The sequence below is a fragment of the Phyllostomus hastatus genome, unplaced genomic scaffold (genome assembly GCF_019186645.2).
Source record: "Phyllostomus hastatus isolate PE091 unplaced genomic scaffold, TTU_PhHast_1.1 phas_contig_133, whole genome shotgun sequence".
NCBI lineage: Eukaryota > Metazoa > Chordata > Mammalia > Chiroptera > Phyllostomidae > Phyllostomus > Phyllostomus hastatus.
In genome coordinates this window covers 849,239-876,833 of record NW_025333577.1, presented here as the reverse complement: position 1 = coordinate 876,833, position 27,595 = coordinate 849,239, and the positions used below count along the sequence as shown (strand labels likewise).

The window sequence follows — 27,595 nt, the reverse complement described above, 5'->3', positions numbered from 1 at the left end:
CTCTTTCTGAAAACAAATAAATTTTAGAAAAAAAGATGACATTCGAGTTATTTAAGTTTTGTTTATTTATTTTTTAATTTTAGAGACCACTATGAGAGACTTTGGTATCTGAAGTGACAACTGCTACTTCCTAATCATAAAAAGAGTATTTTTTTCTCTGTGTGAACCACCTGGTAGTTCATACAGCTCATGAGCTTGCAGCCTTCCAGCTGCTTTTGCAGGGAAACGGGGCTGTGTTTAGGGAAAACAAGAAAACACAGAGATGGCAACAATCTGATCTCTGGACTACATCCAGCATGTGTGACAAACTGATAATATCCCTACGGAGCCCACCTCCCCCTCTTCTTTTCTACTCCCCTCTTCCACTTTACTATTGAAGAGATGAAGATCCAGAGACACTAAATGCCTTGTCCAATCTCATAGGAGTATTCCAGTTCAGTTCAGTCTGGAGCCACAGTGCCCCTGGCCATGCTCCCAGATACTAGACCTGTATGGGGACTTGCTTTCCACACAGCCCTGTGGATGCTCTGGAAGCAACTGGTGAGCATGGCATGGACTGACCCCACAGCCCACAGTCCTCAGATCTCTCTGGGCAGAAGTTCCCTTGCATTTACCTGTGGGCTCCAATGTCGAGTCTAGCACTGGCCCCCACGCTCATGAACTGTCTGACGGGTATGGACTCTGAGATCTCACACACACCTGCTACATGTGCATCCTCCTCTGGTGTCATGTGAGATGGAAGTTCCTGCTGAAAGTTTTCTCGCACTTGCCACACTCATAAGGCTTGTCTCACATGGAACCTCTGGTGGACGGGGAGCAAGATGTTCTTGACGAAGGCTTTGTAGCACTGACTACCCTTATAGGGCTTCTCCAATGTGTCGTTGTTCTGCTGCTCTTGCAGGGATGAGCATTCATGAAGCACTTCTGGAAGATGGAGCACTGGTAGGGTGCTCCTCAATGCGCACATGCCTGTGCTTCCTAAGAGAGTGGTTCTTGCTAAAGGCCTTGCAACATTGGCTGCACTTGTAGGATTTCTCCCCAGTGTGCATGCGTCGGTGCTTCCTGAGAGACGTGTTTTGGCTGAAGGCCTTTTCACACTGGCCACACATGTAGGGATTCTGCCTGGTATGTCCTCTGGTGTGTGATGAGGTACTCTTTCTGGGTAAAAGTCTTGCCACAGACCTGGCATGCATATGGTTTCTCCCCCAAGTGCATCCTCTGGTGCATGATGAGGCTCCTATTTAGTCTGAAGGCTTTACCACAGTCCCCACATGCATAAGGTTTCACTCTGGTATGTGTCCTCTGATGTACAATGAGGCTCCTGTTCTGCATGAAGATTTGCTACAGCCTGGCACAAATACAGCCTCTCCCCAGTGTCCTCTGGTGTGTGATGGGGTACAGTTTCTGGGTGAAGGCCTTGCCACAGTCCCCACACATGTAAGGTTTCTCCCCATTGTGCATCCTCTGATGCACCATGAGGCTACTATTTGCAGTGAAGGCCTTGCCACAGTCCTGGCACACATATGGCTTCTCCCCAGTGTTAAGTCCTCTGGTGTCTGATGAGATTCCCTTTCTGGATGAAGACCTTGCTGCAGTCTCCACATGCATACAGCTTCTCCCCAGTGTGCATCCTGTGGTGACTGATGCGGCTTTTTTAACGTGCGAAGACCCTGCCAAAGTCCCTACACAGGTATGGCTTCTCCATGGTGTGTACCTGCTGGTGGATGGTGATATACGACTAAAAACTGAACTGCTTTCCACTCATGTTGCAGCATTGGGGTTGCTTCCTGGTATGGATTCCTTGCTTCTCCTTTGGAGACCAGCAACACCTGAAAGCCTTGTCACAGTCTGCTCATTCATAGGGCTTCTTCTCTACAATAGATTTTGAGGGAGGACAGAGGATTGAAGCCCCTGAGTCCTTCCTACACATGGTGAACGGGTGCATTCCCGGTCCTTTCCATCCCTCTGATCTTGCTGGGGCCAGCATGGGGCTTTGTTGAATGAATGCCTTAAATTCACAACTATCAGGGACTAATGCTTGGTATATGTCCAAATGCCCCAGACAGGTCCCTTGGCTCCCCTGGCACCATCTTCACTGCCCATATTCCTAAGACAAGTCTGATCAGGACTTCTCTTGTGTCCTACCCATGGGCTCCAATACCAAGTCTGGCACTGGCCCATGGGCTCAGGACCCACCAGTTGGGTTTGGATTCTAAGATCCCCCAATTCCATGCTATGTGCAACATGAGGCAGAAATTCCTGCTGAAGGTTTTCCTATACTTACCATTCTCGTAGGGCTTGTCTCCCAAACCACCCTCCCGTGAACAGGGAGCAAAGGTTCCTTATGAAGCTTTGTACACATTGGCTGCACTTATAAAGCTTCTCCACAGGGATCTGGTGAGGATATTCTGTAGGGATGAGAATGTCATGAAGTCCTTCTGGCAGATGGAGCACTAGCAATGCTATTTCCTAGTGTCTGGTGCCTGTGCTGCCTGAATGAGGAGTTCTTGCTAAATGCCTTGCCAGACTACCCTCACGTGTATGGCTCCTCCTTGGTATGTGTCCTTTGATGCACAGTGAGGTTTGATTTTTGGCTGAAGGCCTTGCCACAGTCCCGGCACACATATGGCTTTGCCCCACTATGTGTCCTCTTATGCACAGTGAAGATAGACTTCCAGCTGAAAGCCTTGCCACACTTCCCACACAAATATGGCTTCTCACCGGTGTGCATCCTCTGATGCCCAGTGAGATACCACTTCCTGCTGAAGGCCTTGCTGCAGTACCCACACACATACAGCTTCTCTCCGGTGTGCATCCTGTTATGCTTAACGAGGCTACACTTATTGCTGAAGGCCTGCCACAGTCCACACACCTGTATTGCTTTTCGCCGGTGTGCATCCTCTGATGGTCAATGAGGTGCCTGTTTTCTCTGAAGGTCTTGCCACAGTCCCCGCACACATACGGCTTCTCCCCACTATGCATCATCTGATGCTTGATGAGGTGCCTATTCTCTCTGAAGGCCTTGCCGCAGTCTCAGCATACATAAGGCTTCTCCACACTGTGCGTCCTCTGATGCTCCATGAGGTACCTATTATCTCTGAAGGCGTTGTTTCAGTCTCCACAATGTACGGCTTCTCCCCAGTATGCATCCTCTGATGCATATAGAGGTTCCACTTCTGGCTGAAGGCTTTGCTGCAGTCCCCACAGGAGTATGGCTTCTCTCCAGTGTGCGTCATCTCATGCACAATGAGGTAACTTTTCCGGCTGAAGGCCTTGCTGCAGTCGTTACATGTGTAAGGCTCCTCCCCAGTATGCATCCTCTGATGCAAGATGACGGTCCTGTTTGCAGTGAAGGCCTGGCCACAGTCCACACACACATATGGCTTCTTCCCAGTGTGCGTCCTCTGATGCACCATGAGGCTGCTGTTCACAGTGAAGGCCTTGCCACAGTCCCCGCACATGTACAGTTTCTCTCCTGTGTGCAACCTCTGATGTTGACTGAGGTGCCTATTCTCCCTGAAGGCTTTATCACAGATGCTGCACGCATAAGGCTTCTCCCCAGTGTGAGTCCTCTCATGCAAATTGAGGCTCGACTTCTTCCCGAAGGCCTTGCTGCAGTCCTTGCACATATATGGCTTCTCCCCAGTGTGTGTCCTCTCATGCAAATTAAGTCTCAATTTCTGACTGAATGCCTTCCCACAGTCCACACACACATATGGTTTCTCCCCAGTGTGTGTCCTCTCATGCTGGACAAGGTACTTTCTCTTCCTGAAGGCCTTGCCACAATCCCCACACGTGTACTGCATCTCCCCGGAGTGCATGCTCAGATGCTTGATGAAGTGACTATTCCATCTGAATGCCTTGCCGCACTCCCTGCACACATATGGCTTCTCCCTGGTGTGCGTCCTCTGGTGTAGGATGAGGTTATCCTCCTGGCTAAAGGACTTGCTGCACACCCCACACATATATGGCTTCTCCCCAGTGTGGATTTGTTGGTGTTTCCCCAGGGATGAACTATAGCTGAAACCCTTGTCACAGTGTCCCCACTTGTATGTCATCTCTGCACAAAGTTGGGAGGGAGGACTGCAGCGAGAAGTACCTGAGTTCCTCCCACACATGGTAAAACAGTGTGTCCCCTCTCCTCTTGGTCCTTCCACTCTTGGTGGAGCATGGGGCTCTGGTGGATGAATGCTTTAAATGCACAACATTCAGTGGCTAACACTTGAGACATGTCCAAATGCTCCAGACAGGTCCCCATGCGCCTGTGTAGATGCCCCACCCTGTCGCCCTGTATCCCCGCTTTCTCACAGGAGTAACCACAGGCTCCATTCTTCATGAGTCCTTCCACCACCACCACAATGGATGGTCTATCTTCCCAAGAGTCTTTCTCTGGGTCCAGTTCATTGATGTTCTGTTCAGTCTCCACATCTGAGGGGAAGGGGAAAGAGATGACAAAACGCATGCAATTAACCACACTGGGAGGGAGGATATTAACAAGATATGACAAGATACTGTTGCAGAGTAGGGAACAATCAGTCATGGGGACAAAGGAAGAAGGGAAGCTGTGATCTGAGACAGTGAGTTATAGGGAGGTCAGCACAGAGCGAGAAAGGCTCGATAAGCAGTGGGTGCGAAGGCAGCCACCACAGCTCAGGGTTGTGAAGAAAGATCCAGAAGAGACAGAGGAAGAAAACAGGCTTGGAGAAGAGCATCTAATGACCTCACACACCCAGGGTTGGTTCACTGTACCTCGCTTCTTGCTTCCAATCCTGGTCCTGCACCTCCCCAGACAGCTGTGCTTCTCAAAGCATTGCCTGTTATTACTAAGGATAAAATAAGAGTTGATTCTCCTATGGTTGTGCTGGTTGTCCTCTGTGTTCCCACGTGCCAAGGAAGCTCCCACATGCCCACACTGCCCACCAGTGACCTGGTCCTTGGGCTGCCTCCTCTCCCCTCCACTTAGTACACTAACCCTTCCCTGTGGACCACACCTGCTCCCAGCTTGTTATGCCTTGTTCCATGGGTTCCTCAATCTCTGTTTCAGACAAGGTGGCTGTCCTGAGGTCCAGACTCTGCATATGCACTTTAAGGTTAATCCAAATACTTAAAAACTGTGAGATCTTACACAAAAAATCACATTAAAAAAAAGAGAAGATCCTGCTACATGTTTCTCACCCTAATGAATGTTTCTTTCTCTGTCACTCTTTTCCCTTGTCCCTCCCTACCTAGGAAATCACAAGAACACAAGAGTGGTAAGCAGCTGTCTCCCTACCCCACTAAAGACCTCAGTGGCCACAGAAACCCTGAGATTGAGAATGTTCCCTTGAGTCTAGAACTGGAAACAATCCTGACATTCATCGTCAAGTGAAAGGATAAACACATGGTGATGTATCTCAGAAGGAGAATATTACTCAGCAATAACAAGAAGTCAGCTATTGCACTGGGTGCCTAGCTCAGCTGTTTAGAATGTTGTCAAGTCCACCAATATTGCGGATTGGATCCAAGTTTGGGGCTTGTACTGTACACAACTGATTGATGTTTCTAACACATTCTCATCACTCTCTCAAAACAGTAAAAAAGAAACAGCAAAAAAAAGAAAGGGAATGATTCATATATATATATATATAGTAGATGTAAGTGAACCTCAAAGAAATGTGAGAAGGGTAAGAAATCAAGATAAAAAAAACAAGCAATATGTGTCATATGACTCCATATATAAAATTCTAAACTAGGCCCTGGGAACTGTAGCTCAGAGGACTGAGCACGGGCCTGTGAACTAAAGGGTGCCGGTTCAATTCCCAATTGAGGCACATAGCTGGGTGTGGGCTGAGTCCTTGGTAGTGGGTGCACAAGAGGCAAACACACATTCATGTTTCTCTCCCTCTCTTCCCCTCTCTCTCCCTTTCTCTAAAAATAAATAAAATATGAGAAAAAATTGTAGAAAAGGCAAACTATATCACAATGGTTGCTGGAGGTTGGAGGGTAGGCAAAATGAAAGAAAAACTTTTTGGGCTAATGGACATATCTACATCATGACAATGATTTCTCGGGTGGATATAAATGTCAAAATGGGTCAAATCATAAGCTTTCACTATATACAGTTAATTGTAGGTCAGGTAATCACCAGAAAAGCTGGTAAAGAAATGGGAATATACATTAATTGTGAAAGTTAGTGTTTTTACTGAACCACAGTATTAGGGACATCTCTGTGTGTCCTCGAGTACTAAGAGTACTCATCTTTGAAGACCTTTCTCATTCCCAACATTATCGTACACCTTTATTTCTTCGACAATCTTGTAGGTGGGCATCTAGGGCATTTCTCTGGTATTTTCTTCCTATAAAATTTTGGCACACTTACAGGAGATTTTTTAACAAAATATTCCACAAGTGGAATAATTTGAATTTGGTTCAGAACAGTCTTTCCAAAGAGCTGTCCCAACATCACGCATCTAAAATAAGCAGTCCCTTTCTCTGTACCCTCATAATACAGGAAGATATTACTTCTTTTTTTATACTACAGCTCAGGACAGTCTTACATAGGGAGGAAGGGGGTGGGGAGGGACAAGGGAAAAGAGTGACAGAGAGAGAAACATTCATTAGGGTGAGAAACATTAACTGGTTTTCCTCCTGGATATGTGCCATATGGGATCAAACTCACAACCCAGGTATGTATCCTAACACGGAACTGAACCCGCATCCTTCTGGGTTGGGAAATGCTCCAAACAACTGAGCCGCACCTGGGCAGGGTCACTATTCTTTTCATACCAGTGTACCTCATAGGTAAAAATGGTATTTCTGTAAGTCAATTGGTACTTCTTTGATGACTAGTACAGTTCAAAAATCTTTGTAAAGTGTAACTCCATGCATTTGTATATCTGAGAACTGAATGCTGATAAGCCAGGTCCATCTCTCTGTCATTCATTTGGTGCTTTTCTCATTTATGTGTAGCAGTTCTATATATACTTACAATCCTGACTGTTATATATGTGCTATATACTCTTTCCCACCTCATCATCTATCAAGTTCATTTTTAGGTTCCAGTAATCTGAATGTCCTATATGTCGGATTTGTCCACATTTTCTATTTTTGTGTCATCCTGAAGTGACAGGCACATGGTGAGTAATGTGGTGAAGCAGCCCCTTACCCAGTGAGACCAGGTTCCAGTAGTTCTCCATCATCACATCCCTGTACAGGTCCTTCTATGCAGGCTTCAGCTGCTGCCACTCCTCCTGGGTGAAGTCCACAATCAAATCCCTGAACGCCACTGACCCCTGTAAGAGGAAGCGCACACCACTCATCACACTCAGGAGATGCAGCCAGGTGGGCTGGGAGGATCAAGAAGGTACAGAGGATGCTCCTGATGTGGGGTTGAGAAGGTGTGGAGCTCTGAAGGCTCTAAGGACTCAGTGTGCTTAGAGGCAAAGTACACTGGGTGGACCATAAATAGACAAATAAACTGTGGCTCTGATCACAGGAAGGCAAACAACACACAAGTGACCAATGTACATATGAAAAATGCTCAATGACACCCATCATCAGAGAGCTGCAAACTAAAACCACAATGTCATATCACCTCACACATATTAGACAGAAACCCCTGCTACGGACCCTGTTGAGATTTGTCAATACCATCACTACAGGTGCCTGAACAGTGGCAGCTCTCAGGGGTGTCTCGGAAATCAGAAGGGGTGATCTCAGGTTGGGTCCATGGAGGAAGATTCTGGGTGGATCTGGTGGGTCAAGACCTGAGGCTTAAACAACACACTGGAGCACTGAGGACGCTGATGTCAAAATAGCCAAACAACAAAGTTACTAGTGAAAATGAGTCTTTTACTTTACAGAAAAAACATAACAAACTTATTCACCAACCCAGTAAGTATAATCTATTGAAATTACCACCGAGGTCACAAACTCATCCACCACATCCCACAGTTTCCTCCTGTCCCCCTTTATTGTTGCACTTATTTCATTTTAATTTTTTAAATAGAACTCCTTATGAAAGTCTTCCCTTAGTCTCCCTGCCTGAATGGATTCACTCAATGAATTTTTTACTGAGCAGCCTCCAGGCACTGAGCCCAGATGGGAGAGACTGAAAGCCTGAGTCTGTCCTGGGCATCTGGGTGCCCACACTCCACAAAAGTGTGGGAAGTGAGTCCTGGCTGGTGTGGCTCAGTGGACTGAGTGTCAGATTGTGAAACAAAGGGTCACTGGTTTGATTCCCAGTCAGGGCTAATGTCTAGGTTGTGGGCCAGATCCCCAGTTGTGGTGCATGAGAGGCAACCACAGATTGACATTTCTCTCCCTCTCTTTCTCCCTCCCTTCCCCTCTCTCTAAAAACAAATAAATAAAATCTTTAAAAGAAAAGTGTGTGAGGTGAGACAAAGGGCCCCTCTTCAGAAGGGTTGAGAGATTCACCTAAAATGGAATTTCCCTCAAAGTGCACTAAAGATCAATGATTTACTCACATCTATGTTTCTTTCAAATTTTGTCTCCATTCTCCTCTCCAAAAATAAAAAAAAATTTAATAAAATAAAAACAATTTGCCCACCATGAGTGGCAAAAAACATTCCTAAAAATCAAGCCTCACAGTCCCAACTGGTGTGGCTGTGCATTGAGCACCTGCCTACAGACCAAAGGGTTGCCAGTTCATTTCCCAGTCAGGGCACATGCCTCAATAAAATGTTATAAAACAAAAAACACAAAATTATAAAAAGCCCTGACTGTTGTCACTCAGTGGATTGAGAACCAGTGTACAACAGAAAGGTGTACTATTTGATTCTGAATCAGTGCACATGAGTGGGCAGCAGGCCAGATACCACATTGGGCTGCTGCTAGAGACAGCCCATCAATATTTATCTGGCACAACAATGTTTCTCTTCCAATATTCTCCCAATCTTCTTCTCTCTCTGAAAAATAATTAAAATCTTTACACAGTTGCTCCACTTTCATAATTTAAAAAAATGAAAAATAAATCATAAAAATCGCAGGGCAAGCACTGGTGCCCAGCCCTGGCCATGTGGCTCAGTTGGTTGGGACTCTGTGCTACATACCAAATAGTTGCAAGTTCTATACCAGCTTGGAGAGCATGTGGGAGGGAACTGATCAAAATTTCTATCTCACATCTGTGTCTTTCTCCCTCTCTTTCCCTCTCTTTCTGTTTCCCTAAAACTCAATGAACATATCCTCTGTTGACTAAAAAAAAGATTTACCCCAACATATATATGTATATATATTTACATATGTGTGTGTATTTATATACATGTGTATATATATACATATACATACATTTTTATATATATTTGCTGAATTGACAGACAGGAGAGATGTTGTTCCACTTATTGATGAAATAATTTGTTGCTTCTAGAAAGTGTTCTGACCAGGGATCAAACCAACAACCGTTATACATCAAAATGAAACTATAACCAACTGAGCCACATCTGTACATTTTTTATTGCAAGTTTTTCTTTCATAGAAGGAAATTTAGAGAAAAATACCACAAATACACACCCACTAAAACATCACAAGGACAGTCAGGGTATTCACCACTCCCTCACCACACATGTCCTCTTCCCTTCCTCCTCCAGTACCTGGGGCATGTAGTGCCCCCTGCCTACTTCTCAAGGTCCTTCATCCAGCACTTCTTGCCAGAGGCCTCTGTCACAATTCACTGAATATGTTGAAGCTGGCACACCCCAAGTGCCCACAGGTGTCTCCTGAGATCCCTCAGGGTAGGACAGCTCACTCCTGAGCTGAGGGCTGAGCTGAGCCATCCAGTCCTCTGCAGTTCAAAAATACCAACGACAGAACAGTACTCTCCCAACTGAGGGTGGACACAACCCCAGGAGACGGGGAGAGGGGCCTGGGGCTTCATGGAGTTTGGGGGAGCAAGGGTTATCCCTGCCCAGAAACATAGCACTAAGGAAGTAGCCAGAGGGTGGCATGACTCACTAGGGCTTTCTTGGCCTGCAGCTGCATGGCCATCCTTCCAGTGCATGTTGTGACCTGGGCACAGGCAGCTGTGAGCAGGGAGAGAAAGAAAAAGGTACAGTGAGAGATTAGGTACATGTGTGACCCACAGTGCAGGCATGACAGACACACACACTACAAGACAGGCAGATAAGGACAGCCACACACATTAATAGTGAATGCATGCAGGTGGCCTATGGCATCCAAGGCCCTCTACTAACATCCCCGATATAATCATCCTGATATCCTGCATTGTTGAGGTTATTTTCAATGACCCCATTTCACAGATGAGAAAACTGAAGCCCCCAAAAGATAAGCCATATGACCAAGAAGATAAGGGTGGGATTAGGGTTGGGCTGAGTAGGTCAGGGTCCATGTGCACACACATACACTTCCCCAAGGAACACACTTCTGCACACACCAAATCCAATAGCCTGTCAAGAGGAAAGAGACCCTTTACCCCTAACCCTGGGTCTGACTTCGCCAGCATGCACAGTGAGCACAGGGAAGCTTTACCACTGGGAGCACTTGAAATATCATCATTTCTTTTGGTAAGTTAAGAGAAAATGCAAATTTATTCCAGCCTGCACTATTTTTGTGCTCACGGCAATGTAAACACTACTCCAAGTTTCCTTTATTTAAAAGGAGGCCAGGAAGGCACAGTGGCCCTGGAAATAGCATGTGCACAGTGTTGGTGACCACTGAACCCAGAGTGGCCATAGATAGGTGGCTGCAGAGCCAGGGGTGGCAGCTGCTCCTGCTCCTTCTTTTCTGTCCTAGTTTTCTGACATTTCCTGCCATACATTGTTCTAAGAGGAAATAAGAATTTCCCAGTGTGGGGTGTTTAGGGTGGTGGCTCTGGTACCTGGATGCCTGGGTGTGGAGTTGGGTGATTAATTTAAAAGGCTCTGAATCTCAGTTTCCCCATCTGAAAAATGGGAATGTGAGGGTCCCTACTTAAGAATCACTGGGAGGCCTGTATGATGCCCAGAATGATACCCCAAGCACCCAACACACACTCCCTGAACAAATCCCACCCCCCCCACATCAGCATTGGGTAGGGTCTCTGAGCCTCTTTCTTGACCTCACACCTGACTTCCACACACATCCTGCCCTCCCAGGGCCAGGGGAAGCTCTAAGGAAGGAAATGGCTCTGGCTCCAGCAGGGAGACAGATTTGCCAGGCCCTCCCATCCAGCTGGGTCGTCTTCTGCACCCTCTAGGTAGGGCATCCTAGACGCGCGCGCGCACACACACACACACACACACACACACACACATCAGCCAGGCCCAGAGGCAGAGGCCCAGACGCACAAAGACAGGGAAAGGCTCGGACAGAACTGACACACCCCCACACGCACACACATTCACATCAGAAACACAGGAAGAGACCAGACACATATGGCCACCTGGATGGCGCCCTTACAGAGAGATACCGCCGACGGAAACAAAGGCTGACACACACAGATGTGAACACTGACGGCACTGCAGAGGCCAAGACAGGCAGCCGACGCACACACGAGCAAAGGAGAAAAATTGTAGCCTCCCGAACACACGCGGTGTTACACAACGAGACACAGAGACCTCCCGGGAGTCTCACTTCAACACAGACACACACACAGCCACAGGCATCACCTTCAACCCCACGACCCCACCCTGATCCCCACCCAGTGTCCTCACGCCTTAGCCTGATCCTCACAAAGACCACACAGCTGGCTCAAGAACCTGTGCATCGTCTCTTAGAACCTACCGATATCACTGAGCCTGCACAGAACGTCCTACTACATTTCCCAGAACCCCGCGCGCCAAAGTCTCACCCACACCTGGCTTCCCTCAGAGTGAGACCTGCAGTGCGGACTTGAGCCTGAGGCTCCTTGTCCCAGAAGCCCCTGCGGCACAATGGCAAGAAGGCGGGGTTCGCGAGAGATCCGTGGTGTCTGAGACAAACCATGGAGGATCGGGGAGCAGAAGAAAAAGCATGGGGCAGGACGGGGCCAAGGAGGAGCGGGATGTGGAGAGGGTGTGCGGGAGGAAAGCTAGACAGGGGTGCGTGGCGGTATGCCGGAGGAACTGGGAGCTCATCGTGCTGGAGAGCAGGGAGAGAGAAATTGAGGAATGTAGGGGTGTCGGTGCAGGCAGTAAAGGACGCTGTAGCCCCTCTACAGACCTCCTGCATCCAGAGACGGGTACCGATAGTCGTGGTACCGATAGTCGTGTTGACTTACAGAAAATTTGTACCCCTGGCTGGTGTGGCTCAGTGCATAGACTGCTGGCCTGCGAACTGAAGGATCACTGGTTTGATTCCCAGTCACGGCACATCCCCAGGTGGCCGGCTAGGCAACCACACTGGTGTTTCTCTCCCCCTCTTCTTCCCTTCCCCTTTCTAAACCAGTTTCAGGTGTAGGAACGCCCGATAAACTTATCCCACTCATTAAAAGATTCATTGTTTTATTCTTGTAGGCACCTGACCAGTGATTAAACTGCAACCATGGCGTACACAAGCAATGCTTCACTACCTGAACCACCAGCAGGGGCTCAGGTTCAGGTCAGGTGGGTAAGCACATTGTGCTGTCTGTCCCACTGGGGCATTTCAGTAATTAGCAACTATACAAAAGTGGGAGAGAGTCTAAGTATTGATCACCACCAGCTTGTACCCTTTTGGTGACAACCAGGTGGGTGCTAGGCCACAGGGCCCAGTCAGCAGCCATTTACCCACGTTCACAGAATCATCTCAAATAACAACTTATACAAAATAGTTAATAGCTACCCATGTATTAATAAATGCTTTACATATTTTATTGTTCACAGAGTACCATTCTTATATTGTTTGCTATTTATTATTGGTAATAGTCGCTATCAACATCAATGATGAGATATTAAGTACACCATGACCTAGGCTGTGGGTGAGGCACACACAAGGTAATGCCCCTGCCTGACTGAAGGCACTTTATTTTCACAGGAATTCTGGTTGCGCAGGGGGGGTCAGGACACTCTTATCATGTGAGAGAGGATTTTTCTCCTGTAACAAATAGCCCTGCAGGGAGGGGACTAAAAGGGTGTGTTTCAGCAGAACAGCCACTTTCCCCATCTCTGCTACTGAAGGTCTGGGCCCTGCTACCTGGTCTGACCATTCCCAAGCCAAGAATGCCAGGCTGGGAGGGGCAGATGGCTTCATACCTTGGGCAGGCTTGCTGGGTTCCTGGGGTTCCTGGTGGGTATTTGGATCCCCTCCCCCTAAGCGTTCACACTTATTTTGGCAGGACAACTTCTACATGTACCTATTGCACCTTATGACTTTAAAATGACTTTGGTCTCCTTTAATGTAAACTTCTATTTAAAAAAAATTAACAGACCCTTAAGAGAAACTATGCCTTCTGATGCAATTATTATTAATTCAGATGCCAAGAAAAATGTTTCTTCCCCTCATACAAAACTTGGCACCTTCTACTGTTGCAGGGAAACTGGGGGCTGGGTGTGGGGTAAATGAGGACAGGCACAGATGTGACAACCTGACCTCTAGACAAGATCCAGGCATTTGTCACAAAGTAACAATGCCCCCATGGACCCACCTCCACGCCTTCCTTTCTCTTTCCTCACCTCTGTTTTACTCTACAGGAGATGAAGACCAGAGACACAGTGCCACTGGCCACCCTCCCAGATACTGTACCTGTAGGGAGGCTTGCTTTGCACCAGGTCCTGCAGCTGCTGGGGAAGCAAATGTTGAGAATTCCGTGGCCTGTCCTCACCACCCATATTCCTAAGACAAGTCTGGTCAGGATTTCTCTTGCATCCCACCCGTGGGCTCCAATATCAAGTCTGGTGCTGGCCCATGGGCTCAGGACCTACCAGTCAGGTATGGATTCTAAGATCCCCCAATTCCCTGCTATGTGTCACGTGAGGTAGAAATTCCTGCTGAACATTTTCCTGCACTTGCCACACTGGTTTGGCTAGTCTCCCAAACAATCCTCCTGTGGATGGGGGGCAGTTCCTGATGAAGGCTTTCCTGCACTGGCTGCACTTAAAAACTTCTCCACAGGGGGACTGGTCAGCATATTCTGCAGGGGTGAGTGTGTATTGAAGTCCTTCTCTCAGATGGAGCACTGGCAGTGCTACTACCTGGGGCTGGTGCCTGTGCTGCCTGAAAAGAGTTCTTGTGAACTGTCTTGTTGCACTCCCCTCACGTGCATGTCTTCTCCTTGCTATGCGTCCTTTGATGCACAATCAGGTTTGATTTTTGGCTGAAGGCCTTGCCGCAGACACCGCACGTGTACGGCTTCTCCCCACTGTGCGTCCTCTGATGCACATAGAGGCTCCATTTCTGGCTGAAGGCTTTGCTGCAGTCCCCACAGGAGTATGGCTTCTGCCCAGTGTGTGTCATCTCATGCAGGATGAGGTACCTTCTCCGACTGAAGGCCTTGTCGCAGTCACTGCACGTGTAAGGCTTCTCCCCAGTGTGCATCCTCTGATGCACCATGAGGCTGCCATTTGCAGTGAAGGCCTTGCCACAGTCTCCGCACACATATGGCTTCTTCCCAGTATGCGTCCCCTCATGCAGAACGAGGTACCCTTTCCTGCTGAAGCCCTTGCCACAATCCCCACACACGTGTGGCTTCTCTCTGATGTGTGTCCTTTGATGGGCATACTGAGTCGATTTCCTGCTGAAGACTTTGCCGCAGTCCCCGCACACATATGGCTTCTCTCCAGTGTGTAACCTCTGATGCTCAATGAGGTGCCTATTCTCTCTGAAGGCCTTACCGCAGACCCTGCACGCATAAGGTTTCTCCCCAGTGTGTGTCCTTTGATGCACACATAGGATTGATTTTTGTGTGAAGGCCTTACCACAATCCCCACATGAGTATGGTTTCTCCCCGGTGTGCATCCGCTGATGCAAATTGAGGCTTGATTTCTTACTGAATGCCTTCCCACAGTCCACACACACATATGGCTTCTCCCCAGTGTGTGTCCTCTCATGCTGGACAAGGTACTTTCTCTTCCTGAAGGCCTTGCCACAATCCCCACACATGTACTGCATCTCCCCGGAGTGCATGCTCAGATGCTTGATGAAGTGACTATTCCATCTGAATGCCTTGCCGCACTCCCTGCACACATATGGCTTCTCCCTGGTGTGCGTCCTCTGGTGTAGGATGAGGTTATCCTCCTGGCTAAAGGACTTGCTGCACACCCCACACATATATGGCTTCTCCCCAGTGTGGATTTGTTGGTGTTTCCCCAGGGATGAACTATAGCTGAAACCCTTGTCACAGTGTCCCCACTTGTATGTCATCTCTGCACAAAGTTGGGAGGGAGGACTGAGGCTGGAAGTACCTGAGTTCTTCCCACACGTGGTGAAACAGTGTGCCCCTGCTCCTCTTGGTGAGGCTGGCATGGGGCTCCGGTGGATGAATGCATTAAATACACAACACTCAGGAGCTAACACTGGGGACATGTCCAAATGCCTTTGACAGGTCCCCGTGCTCCTGTGTTGTTGCCCCACCCTGTACCCCTGTATCCCTGCTTTTTCACAGGCATAACCCTGAGCTCCATTCCTCATAAGTCCTTCCGCCACCACAATGGATGTTCTGTCTTCCCAAGAGTCCTTCTCTGGATCTGGTTCATTCATGTCCCCTTCAGTCTCCAAGTCTGAGGGGAGGGGAAAGAGATGACAACACACATGTAGTTAACAACACTGGGAGGGAGGATGTCCCCAAGATACCACAACATGCAGCTTCAGAGTAGGGGACAGCCTGTCATGGGCACAGAGGGAGAAGAAAAGCTGTGATCTGAGACAGTGAGTTGTCGGGAGGTGAGCAGAGAGAGAGAAAGGCCTGATTGGGAGTGGGTGCAAAGGCAGCCAGCACAGATGAGTGCTGGGAGGAAACCCTGAAGAGACGGAAGAAAACAGGCCTGGAGGAGCACATCAAATAATCCCACACCCCCATGGAGGGTTCACTGCACCTGGCTCCTTTCTTCCAGGCTTTGTCCTGCATGTCCACAAAGAGCTGTACTTCTCAAAATATTGCCTATTATTACTAAAGATAAAGTAAGCTGATTCCCTGTGCCCTTAGTGCTTGTGCTCTGCCTCCCCACGTGCCACTGAAGCTCCCAAAATCCTACACTGCCCAGGAGTGGCCTTGCCCTTGGGCTGGCTCCTCACACCTCCCCTCAGCACACTAATTCCTCCCTGGTGACCAAGCGCTTCAAGCATGTTGTGCCTTGTCCCATGGGATCCTCTATTTCTGTTTAAAGCCTAGGGGGCTGCCCTAAGTCCAGACTCTGCATATGCCCTTTAAAGTTCATCCAAACACTTAGAAACTGTGAGATCTTACACAAAAATCACATTAAAAAGGGGAAGATGCTGCTATATGTAGCCCTCCTTCTATGGTGGCAACAAGGAACGCAGGAGTGGTAAGCAGCTGCCTCCCTACCCCGTGAAGACATCACTGGGCCCATAAATGCGGAGGTTGATACTCATCCCTTGAGTCTACAACTGGAACCAATTCTGATGTTCATCTTCAATTGAAAGGATAAACACATGGTGAGGTATTCCGGAAGTAGAATATTACTCAGCAATAAAAAGAAGTCAGCTATTGCATTGGATGCCAAGCTCAATGGTTAGAGCACTGGAGTGCACAAAGACTGCAGGTTGGATCCATGTTCAGGGCTTATATGGGATGCAACTGATTGATATTTCTAACACATTCTCATCTTTCTCTCAAAACAATAAAAAGGAAAAAAGGGAACCATTCAAATATATGGTAGGCCTGAGTGAACCTCAACAAAATGATGAGAAGAATAAGAAATTAAGATAAGAAAATTAATGTATATGCCATATGATTCCATATATAAAATTTTACAATAGGCCCCGCCTAGTGTAGTTCAGTGGATTTAGTGCGGGCCTGCGAACCAAAGGGTTGCTGGTTCCATTCCCAGTCAGGGCACATGCCTGGGTTGTGGGCTGGGTCCCCAGTAGGAGACGGCCAAGAAGCAACCATACATTCACGTTTCACGCCCTCTCTTCCCCTTTCTCTAAATTAAATAAAAAGAAGGAAAAAAATTCTATTAAAAGCAAACTAAAATCAACGGTTGCTGGAGGTTGGAGGGTGGGCAAAATGAAAGAAAAATTTTATGGGCTAATGGACGTATCTACATCATGACAATGATTTCTCAGGTGGATACAAATGTCAAAATGGGTCAAATCATAAGCTTTAACTATATGCAGTTAATTGTAGGTCAGGTAAACCACCAGAAAAGCTGGTAAAGAAATGAGAATATACACTAATTGTGAACGTGTTTTTACTGAACCATAGTATTAGGGTCATCTCTGTGTGTCCGTGAGTACTAAGAGTACTCATCTTTGAAGACCTTTCTCATTCCCAACATTATTGTGTACCTTCATTGGTTCAACAGTCTTGTAGGTGGGCATCTAGGGCATTTTTCTGGAATTTTCTTCCTATAAAATCTCAGCACACTTCCAGGAGATTTTTTAAGGATATGTTCCACCAATGGAATCATTTGAATTTGGTTCAGAACAAACTGTCTTCCCAAAGAGCTTTCCCAACATCATGCATCTAAAATAAGGAGTCCCTTTCTCTGTACCCTCATAATACAGGAAGATTTTACTTCTTTTTTTATACCACAGCTGAGGACAGTCTTACATAGGGAGGAAGGGGGTGAGGAGGGACAGGGGAAAGAGTGAAAGAGAGAAACATTACAGCGAGAAATGTCAATTGGTTTGCCTCCTGGATATGTGCCATCGGGCATAAAATTCATAACCCAGGTATGTATCCTGACACAGAATTGAACCAGCATCCTTCTGGGTCAGAAAATGCTCCAAACAACTGAGCCACACTTGGGCAGAGTCACTATTCTTTTCATACCAGTGTATCTCATAGGTAAAAATGGTATTTCTGTAAGTCAATTGGTACTCCTTTGACGATTAGTATGGTTCAAAAATCTTTGTAAAGTGTAACTCCATGCACTTGTATATCTAAGAACTGAATGCTGATAAGCCAGGTCCATCTCTCTATCATTCATTTGGTGCTTTTCTCATTTACGCATAGCAGTTCTTTATATACTTATAATCCTCTGGCTGTTATATATGTGCTATATACTCTTTCCCACTTTGCCATCTATCAACTTTATTTTTATCTTTCAGTAATCTGAACATCCTATGTGTCAGATCTGTGCACCTTTTCTATTTCTATGTCATCCTGAAGTGACAGGCACATGGTGGGTAATGTGGTGAAGCAGCCCCTTACCCAGTGAGACCAAGTTCCAGTAGATTTCCATCATCACATCCCTGTACAGGTCCTTCTGTGCAGGCTTCAGCTGCTGCCACTCCTCCTGGCTGAAGTCCACAATCACATCCCTGAACGCCACTGACCCCTGTAAGAGGAAGCGCACACCACTCATCACACTCAGGAGACGCAGCCAGGTGGGCTGGGAGGATCAAGAAGGCACAGAGGATGCTCCTGATGTGGGGTCGAGAAGGTGTGGAGCTCTGAAGGCCCTAAGGACTCAGTGTCCTTGGTGCTTAAGTACACTGGCTGTTCCATAGACAGAAAAATAAACTACAGCATGGTTTATAGGAAAGCAAACAACACAGTTAAAAAATGGACAAAAAACGTGAACACACATATCACCAAATAGTATACACAGATGGCCAATATATATATATGAAAAAATGCTCAACGTCACTCATCATCAGAGAGCTGCAACCTAAAACCACAATGACAATGACCTCACACAGGTGAAAAGGAAATCCCCTCTGTGGAACCTCAACTGTCAATACGAATGTAACAGACCTGAGCCATAGCAGCTCTCAGGGGTGTCTTGGAAATCGGAAGGGGTGATCTCAGGTTAGGTTCATGGAGGAAGAATCTGGGTGGAACCGGTGGTCAAGGCCAGAGGCTTAAACAACACACTGGAGCACTAAGGAGGCCAACACTACAAAGTTACTGGTGAAAATGAAAAAGGTGTCTTTTATTTTACCGAAAAAACATAACAGACTCTTTGGCCAACTCAGTAAGTACAATCATTGAAATTACCGTCAGGGTCACAAACTCATCAACTACCCACAGTTTCCTCCTGTTCCCCTCTATTATTGTACTTGTTTCATTTTAATTTTTTAAATACAATTCCTGGTGAAAGTCTTCCCTAAGTTTCCCTGCCTGAATGGACTCACTCAATGAATTTTTTACTGAGCAGCCTCCAGGCTCTGAGCCCAGATGGGAGAGACTGAAAGCCTGAGTCTGTCCTGGGCATCTGGGTGCCCACACTCCACAAAAGTGTGGGAAGTGAGCCCTGGATGGTGTGGCTCATTGGATTGAGTGCCAGACTGTGAAACAAAGAGTCACTGGTTTGATTCCCAGTCAGAGCTAATGCCTGGGTTGTGAGCCAGATCCCCAGTTGGGGGTGTATAAGAGGCAACCACAAATTGACATTTTTCTCCCTCTCTTTCTCCCTCCCTTCCCCTCTCTCTAAAACAAATAAATAAAATATTAAAAAAAAAAAGTGTGGGAGGTGAGACACAGGGCCTCTCTTCCAAAGAGTTGGGAGATTCCCCTGAAATAGGAATTGAACTAAAGCCCTCTGAGTGCGCTCTGGGTACATGACTGAGGCCGCTCATTCCAGGGCTCCATCTGTTTTGGAATCCTGTGTAATGGCAGAAACCACTTTGCCACAAGAAAACCTCACCCAGTTCCAAGGAGCTGAAATCAGGCTCTATTTTGTTTTCAATCCTCAGTTAAGGATATATATATTGATTTTATTTATTTTTCTTTTTTAAAGTGTACTTTATTGATTATGCTATTACAGTTTTCCCATCTTCCTGCCTTTATTCCCCTCCACCCTGCAAACCCCCTCCCACCTGCATTCCCTCATTTTAGTTCATGTCCATGGGTCGTACATACAAGTTCTTTGGCTTCCACATTTCCTATACTATTCTTAACCTCTCCCTGTGTATTTTCTACCTACCATCTATGATACTTATTCTCTGTCCCTTTTCCCCCCTCCCTCTCTTACTTCCCCACTGATAACCCTCCATGTGATTTTCATTTCAGTGATTCTGTTCCTGTTCTAGTTGTTGCTTAGTTAGTATTTTTTTTATGTTTGGTTGTTAATAGTTGTGAGTTTGTTGTCATTTTACTGTTCATATTTTGATCTGCTTTCTCTTAGATAAGTCCCTTTAACATTTCATATAAAATAAGGGCTGGGTGGTGATGAACTCCTTCAACTTGACCTTATCTGGGAAGCACTTTATCTACCCTTCTATTATAAATGACAGTTTTGCTGGATAGAGTAATCTTGGATGTAGGTCCTTGCCTTTCATGACTTCAAATACTTGTCTCCAGCTCCTTCTTGCCTGCAAGGTTTCTTTTGAGAAGTCAGCTGATTGTCTTATGGTAACTCCTTTGTAGGTTACTGTCTCCTGTTCTCTTGCTGCTTTTAGGATTCCTTATCTTTAATCTAGGCTAATGTAATTATGATGTGTCTTGGTGTGTTCCTCCGTGGGTCCAAATTCTTTGGGACTCTCTGAGCTTCCTGGACTTCCTAGAAGTATACTTCATTCTCCAGATTGGAGAAGTTCTCCTACATTATTTTTTCAAGTAAGTTTTCAATTTATTGGTCTTCCTCTTCTCCTTCTGGCACCCCTCTGATTCGGATGTTGGAATGTTTAAAGATGTCCTAGAGGTTCCTAAGCCTCTCCTCATTTTTTTGAATTCTTGTTTCTTCATTCTGTTCTGGTTGAATGTTTCTTTCTTCCTTCTGCTCCAAATCGTTGATTTGAGTCCTGGCTTCCTTCCTATCATTGTTGGTTTCCTGTAGATTTTTCTTTATTTCACATAATGGAATCTTCATTGCTGCCTGGGTCTTTTTTGTACTGTTGAAGTACCCAGTGAGTCCCTGGAGCATCCCAATAACCAGTGTTTTGAATTGTGCATCTCATAGGTTGGCTATCTCTTCATCACTTAGTTGTATTTTTTTCTGGAGCTTTGAACTGTTCTTTCATTTCAGCCTTTTGTTTGTTTGTTTGTTTGTTTGTTTGGTCTCAGTGACCCTGTTAGGTAGTAAGGAGCAGAAACTTAGGTGTTCACCAGGGCAGGGCAACCCACATTGCTGGCTTGTGATGCTGTATGTGGGGCAGAGGTCTGAGAGGGAATAGTGCCACTTGCTCCACTCTGTGCCACTTTCTACTCACTTCTCTGGCTACCCACAAAGTGGACCCTTCTGGGGCTGCCTCCCAAGTGGGTGGTTTGTGTAGATTCTAGGACCCTTTGGGTCTCTCCAACAAGCTCTCCTGCAAGGCTGGGTTTCTCCTACTGCCACCTCAACCCCCACAGGTGTTTTCAATCAGAGGTTTGAGGCTTTATTTCCCTGTGCTGGAACCCTGGGTTGTGTGGTCTATATCACTCCCTAGTTGTTCCTCCTGGTTTATCTGCACATGAATGTGGGACTGCCCAGTCTACAAGCCACCACCTCACCCAGTTCACCAGCTGCCTCCTTGCCCACCCGAGTCTTCTACCTGCTGCCTTCCCAGCAGTCCTCTTCACCCGGCTGCCCATCTCCACCTCCCGCCTCCACCAGTCTGGATGAATGTTTCTTCTTTAACTCCTTGGTTGTTGTACCTCCATACAGTTCAATTTTCTGTAAGTTCTAGTTGTTTTTTATAGTTAAATTTGTCGTTGTCCTTCTTTTGGTTATGCAAGGATGCACAGTGTGTCTATCTACAACTCCATCTTGGCCAGAGGTCTACATATTGATTTTAGAAGGAGTGGAAGGTAGGGTCAGAGAGAGAGACAGAGACGTTGATATGTTCACATCATGCATGTGCCCTGACAGGGGATCGAATAATCCACAATGTTTTGGTATTTGGGATGATGCCATAACCAATTGGGACACCCAGCCAGGGAAGGCACTACTTTTTAGAAACATGAGAATGCAATTACTGTAACAGGCATTAAGAAAGAGAACTTGAGCCCTGCCTGCTGTTGCTCAGTGGATTGAACATAGGCTGCAACCCAAAGGATTACCGGTTCGATTCCCAGTCAAGGCACATGCCTGCGTTGTGGAACAAGGTCCCCAGTGGGTGCCTCGTCAGCTGCAACCACACATTGATGTTTCTCTCCCTTTATTTCTCCCTCCCTTCCCCTCTGTCTAAAAATAAGTAAAATCTTAAAAAAAAAAAAAAGAAACAGAAATTGAATCCCTAGGAGCCCACAACAGGGAAATAAGAACCATCCACAAATTCTAAACAAAGTTGGTAAAAGGAAACCAAGGCAAGGATTACAGGGAAGGTCAAAGTGGAGATATCATGGTGCAGCCACCCTGGAAAACAGGAAGATTGTTCCTTAAATGGTTAAATATACTGATATCAAAGGACCCATTATTTCCTCTCCTACACTCAAAGAAAATGAAATCAAACAAAAACTATGCATGAATGTTCACAGAAACATAAGAAATAACACCCAGTAAGGGGAACCAACCCAAATGTTACCCTTGATAAGTGCATACAACAGGGTCTACCTCCACAAGGGCATAGTATGCAGCCATTGAAGAGCACACCTACTACAACACAGATGTACATCAAATACCTGCTGTTCAGTGAGAGCAGCAAGATACAAAAACCCACATGTTGTGTGATTCCACTTATAGAAATGTGCAGCCCTGACTGGGCAACTCAGCTGGTTGCAGCGTTGTATGTACAACCAAAGGTTAGGGCTGTGGTCCTAGTTGGGGCACATATGGGAGGCAACTGATCAATGATTTATTCAGGTCGATGTTTCTTTCCTACTGTATCCTCCATTCCCTTCTCTCTAAAAATAAACAAAATCTCAATAAAATAAAAACAATTTTCCCACCATAAATGGCAAAACAAATTCCTAGAAATCAAGCCTTTACAGTCCCAGCTGGTGTGGCTCAGTGCATTGAGCACCTGCTTGCAAACCAAAAGGTTGCCGGCTCATTTTCCAGTCAGGGCATGTGCCTCAGCTGTGGGCCAGATCCCCATTTGGGGATGTGCAAGAGACAAGAACACATTGACATTTCTCTACCTCCCTTTCTCTAAAAATAAGATAAATGAATGTTTAAAAAAAACACCACAATCAGGCCCTGGCTGGCATAGCTCAGTGGATTGAGTGCGGGCTGCGAACCAAAGTGTCACAGGTTCGATTCCCAGCCAGGGTACATGCCTGGGTTGCAGGGCATAACCCCCAGCAACCGCACATTGATGTTTCTCTCTCTCTCTCTCTCTCTCTATCTCGCTCCCTTCCCTCTCTAAAAATAAATAAATAAAATCTTTTTTTAAAAAGTAAAAAATAAAATAAATAAAATAAAAAACACCAAAATCATAAAAAGCTGTGACTTTTGTCATTCGGTGGATTGAGAAGCAGCTTAAAACTGAAAGGTGTCCTGTTTATTCCTACTCAGTGCACAGGAGTGCGCAGTGGGCAGATACCAATCTGGGCTGCTGCTATTGAAGACCCATGAATATTTATCTTGCACATGGATGTTTCTCTCCCTATATTTCTCCCTCCCTTCTCCTCTCTCTGAAAAATAATTAAAATCTTAGCACAGTTTCTCCACTTTTATAATTTATAAAATGAAAAAGTGAAACATGCAAAATGCAGGACAAGTATTGATGGCCAGCCCTGGCTAAGTGGCTCAGTTGGTTGGAACTCTGTGCTAGACAGCAAATAGTTGAGGGATCTATACCAGCTTGGAGCGCATGTACAAGGCAACTGATTGAAATTTCTCTCTCACATCTGTGTCTCTCTCCACCCCCACTCTTCCTGTCTCCCTAAAACTCAATGAACACTCCTCTATTAATAAAAAAAAAAGATTTACCTTCTTCCCACATATATAAATTTTCTGATTTGACACACAGAAGGAATTCATTGGGTGCTCCTAGAAAGTGTCCTGACTAGGGATCAACCCACAACCTTGGCATATGAACATGAACCTCTAACCAACTGAACCAAATCTGTATATATTTTTCTGTGTGTGTTTTTTAAGATTTATTTATTTATTTTTAGAGAAAGAGGACAGAAGGGAGAAAGACAGGTGGAGAAGTATCAGTGTGTAGTTGCCTATCACATGACCCTACTGGGGATGTGGCCCCCAACTGAGGCATGTACCCTGACTGGGAAGCGAACTGGTGGCCCTTTTGTCCCCAGTCTGCACTCAATCCACTGAGCTACATCAGCCAGCGTTACATCTATACATTTTTTATTTTCAAATTTTTCTTCCACAGAAGGAAATTTAGAGAAAAATACCAGAAATAGACACTCACTAAAACATCACAAGGACAGTCACTGGCATTCACCACATGTTGGGACCCACCCAGCTGGTTTTAGAAGCTGTGACTTCCCAGGGTAAGGCTGAGTAAGAGATCTTGAGACCATAAGCCACTAAGGAGACAAAGCTTATCTTCTTGGCCGGGGGGGGGGGGGGGCTGCCTCTGCCTCCTTTTACTTCAGCCTCCTTGGCCCTGGGCAGATGACTGGTTAGTCAGTGCTGGGTAAGATTCCTCAAGGGAGGGATGACCTAAGACAGGCATGGTCATGAAGGGGCCCTCAGGGAAGGACTTGGGGGGCTATAGAAAAAGGGGGTAATGGACCCTCACCCCTTGGCTTCAACATAGCCTGAGTTCTCATTCTGTCTGCAAGAAATCTCCTAATCTCTTGGCTGCCTTACTTCCCCCACCTCATTTAAGCCTCAAACAATGCTGGGCAGGAACAGGTGTTTCCCCCCTGCCGGGGGAAATAAGGCCTAAGAAAAAATGCATAAAATCCTCTGAAAACTGCTTTGCTGAGAGGTCCTCAATTTTCTGACAAGGGTCCAAGCGTGAAATGAGTTTCTTTCCTAAAGTTTTATAGCACTTTAGCTAACTGACTGTAACTCAGTAGAAGCCTTCATACTTCTTTGAATGTTACCTATTGTTTGATCATTACTGCCTGACAATGATTGATGAGCTTTACCTATATTCCTGTGCAAACTGAACCCAGTAAAAACCAGTTGAGGAACAGGCTCCTGGCCCTTCTCCTTTGAGAGATCAGCCACCTTCCCTCCCCAGGCAGATCATGTCTTGTTAGACTTGCTCTCCTCAGTGGAGCCCTCCCACAACCATTCCCACACCACAGGGGTCCTCCTCCTCACCTCCTCCAGTCCCTGGAGCATTTAGTACCCCCTGCCTACTTCTCAAGGTCCCTCATCCAACACTTCCTGCAGAGGCCTCTGTCACATTTCATTGAGTATGTTGAACCTGCCACATCCCAAGTACCCAGAGGTGTCTCCTGAGATCCCTCAGGGTAGGACTGCTCACTCCTGAGCCATCCTGTCCCCTACAGTTGAAAAATGACAAGGTCAGGACAGTACTCTCTCAAGTCAGGGTGGACAAAACCCCAGTCAATGGGAAGAGAGGCCTGGGGCCTGATGGCCTTTGCAGGGACCAAGGCTCATCCCTGCCCAGAAGTATAACTCTCAGGAAGGAGGGGCCAGAGGGTGACATGACTCACCAGGGACTCCTTGGTCCACAGCTGGGTGGCTATCCTTCCAGTACCCATGGTGACCTGGGCACGGCAGTCTGTGTACAGGGAGAGAGGGGAAAAAGGAACAGTGAAAGATTAGGTGCATGTGTGACCCAAATTGCAGACATGACAGACATACCCACTGCAAGACAGGCAGACAAGGACAGCCACACACATTAATAGGGAATGCATGCAGGGTCCTATGGCATCCAAGGTCCTCAACCAACATCCCTGATTTAATCCTCCTGACACCCTGCATTGTTGGGGTTATTTTCACTCACCCCATTTCATAGATGAGGAAACTGAGGCCTCAAAAGGTAAGCCGTGTGCCCAAGAAGATAAGGGTGGGTTTAGGGTTGGGCTGAGTACATCAGGGTCCATATGCTTGGTGCACATGTCATACCCACACACATACTCTCCCCCAAGGCACACACCTGTGCACACACCCAATCCAATAGCCTGTAGAGAGGAAAAGGACCCTCTACCCTCTACCCTCTCACCCTGGGTCTGACTTAGCCAGCAGGAACAGTGGACCCAGGTCAGCTTATACCACTAGGAGCCCTTGAAATATCATAATTTATTCTGATAAGTTAAGATAAAATGCAAATCTAATCCAGCCTGGACTATTTTTGTGCCCACGGCAATGCAAACACTACTCCAAGTTTACCTTATTTAAACGAACGCCTCCTTTATTAAAAGGAGGCGAGGAAGACACAGTGGCCCTGGAAAATGCATGTGCACAGGGCTCATGACCACTGAACCCAGAGTGGCCCTAGATACGTGGCTGCAGAGCCAGGGGTGGCAGCTGCTCCTGCTCCTCCTTTTCTGTCCTAGGTTTCTGACATTTCCTGCCATTCAATGTTTCTTAGGGGAAACAAGATTTCCCCAGTGTGGGCTGTTTAGGGTGGTGGCTCTGGTACCTGCATGCCTGGGTGTGAAGTTGGGTGATTCACTTAAAAGACTCTGAACCTCAGTTTCCCCATCTGCAAAATAGGAATGTGAAGCTCCCTACTTAGAATCACTGGTAGGCCTGTATAATGCCCAGAATGATACCCCAAGCACCCAACACAAACTCCCTGAACAAACTCCACCCCCGCCCAGCACTGGGTAGGGTCTCTGAGCCTCTTTCTTGACCTCGCACCTGGCTTCCACACACATCCTGCCCTCCCAGGGTCGGGGGAAGCTCTGTGGAAGGAAATGGCTCTGGCTCCAGCAGGGAGGCAGATCTGCCAGGCCCTCCCATCCAGCAGGGCCGTCTTCTGCATGCGCTAGGTTGGGCACCCCAGACGCAAGCGCGCATACACACGTCAGCCATGCCCAGAGGCAGAGGCCCAGACGCACAAAGACGGGGAAAGGCTCGGACAGAACAGATGCACCCCTACACGCACACACACTCACATCAGAAACACAGACAGGCTCAGAGGAAGAGACCAGACACAGGGGAACACCTGGATGGCGCCCTCACAGGGAGACACCGCCGACTGAAACACAGGCTGACACGCACACAGATGTGGACACTGAGGGCCCCGGAGAGGCCAAGACAGGCAGCTGACACACATATGAGCAAAGGCAAAAAACTAGTTTCCCGAACACACGCGGTGTTACACAACGAGACACAAAGAGACCTCCCGGGAGTCTCACTTCAACATACAGACACACACCGAGTCACAGGCATCACCTGCAACCCCAAGACCACGCCCACGCCCAGATCCGTACCCAGTGTCCTCACGCCTCAGCCTGGTCCCCACAAAGAGCACACGGCTACCTCTAGAAAGTGACCGGCGACAGCTAGAACACAGATAGTACTGCGCTTGCGCGTTGGCCTGCTACACGTCCCATAACCCCGCGCGCGCATGCGCGCGCGCCGAAGTGACAGCCACACCTGGCTCCCTTCACACTGAGTGGCGCTGAGCGACCCGAGCCTGAGGGACAGTCCAGAGGCTCCTTGTTCCACAAGCCCCTGCTGCAGTAGAGCAAGAAGGCGAGTTTCCTGCAGGGATCTGGGGTGTCGGAGGGAAGACTGCTAAGCGGATCGGGGAGCGGAATGAAAAGTGTAGAGCAGGACAGGGCCTGGGAGAGGCTGGGTGTGGAGGGGTGGGTGGG

General features: G+C 47.1%; 1 protein-coding gene across 1 annotated transcript; it reads right to left on the bottom strand.

Annotated features, from left to right (window-relative positions):
- Nucleotides 1–47: 47 nt before the first annotated feature.
- Nucleotides 48–27,331, bottom strand: LOC123826785 (zinc finger protein 420-like). The gene is made up of 6 exons (XM_045850863.1): nucleotides 27,209–27,331; nucleotides 25,481–25,548; nucleotides 18,224–18,350; nucleotides 14,181–15,605; nucleotides 3,861–3,997; nucleotides 48–3,776 (listed from the first exon to the last, which is right to left on the bottom strand). Exons 2-6 carry the CDS (start codon nucleotides 25,526–25,528, stop codon nucleotides 2,982–2,984), a joined length of 2,532 nt encoding a protein of 843 aa, XP_045706819.1. The 5' UTR covers nucleotides 25,529–25,548; nucleotides 27,209–27,331; the 3' UTR covers nucleotides 48–2,981.
- Nucleotides 27,332–27,595: the final 264 nt, after the last annotated feature.

Coding starts and splice junctions, on each gene's coding strand:
- LOC123826785 (XM_045850863.1), bottom strand. CDS start 25,528: ATGGGTACTGGAAGGATAGCCACCCAGCTGTGGACCAAGGAGTCCCTG. Junction 18,351..25,480: donor TGTGGACCAAGGAGTCCCTG/GTGAGTCATGTC, acceptor TTCCTCTTACAG/GGGTCAGTGGCGTTCAGGGA. Junction 3,998..14,180: donor AAAATCAAACCTGATTGTGC/ATCAAAGGACGC, acceptor CCCTGGGGAAAC/ACCAACAAATCCACACTGGG.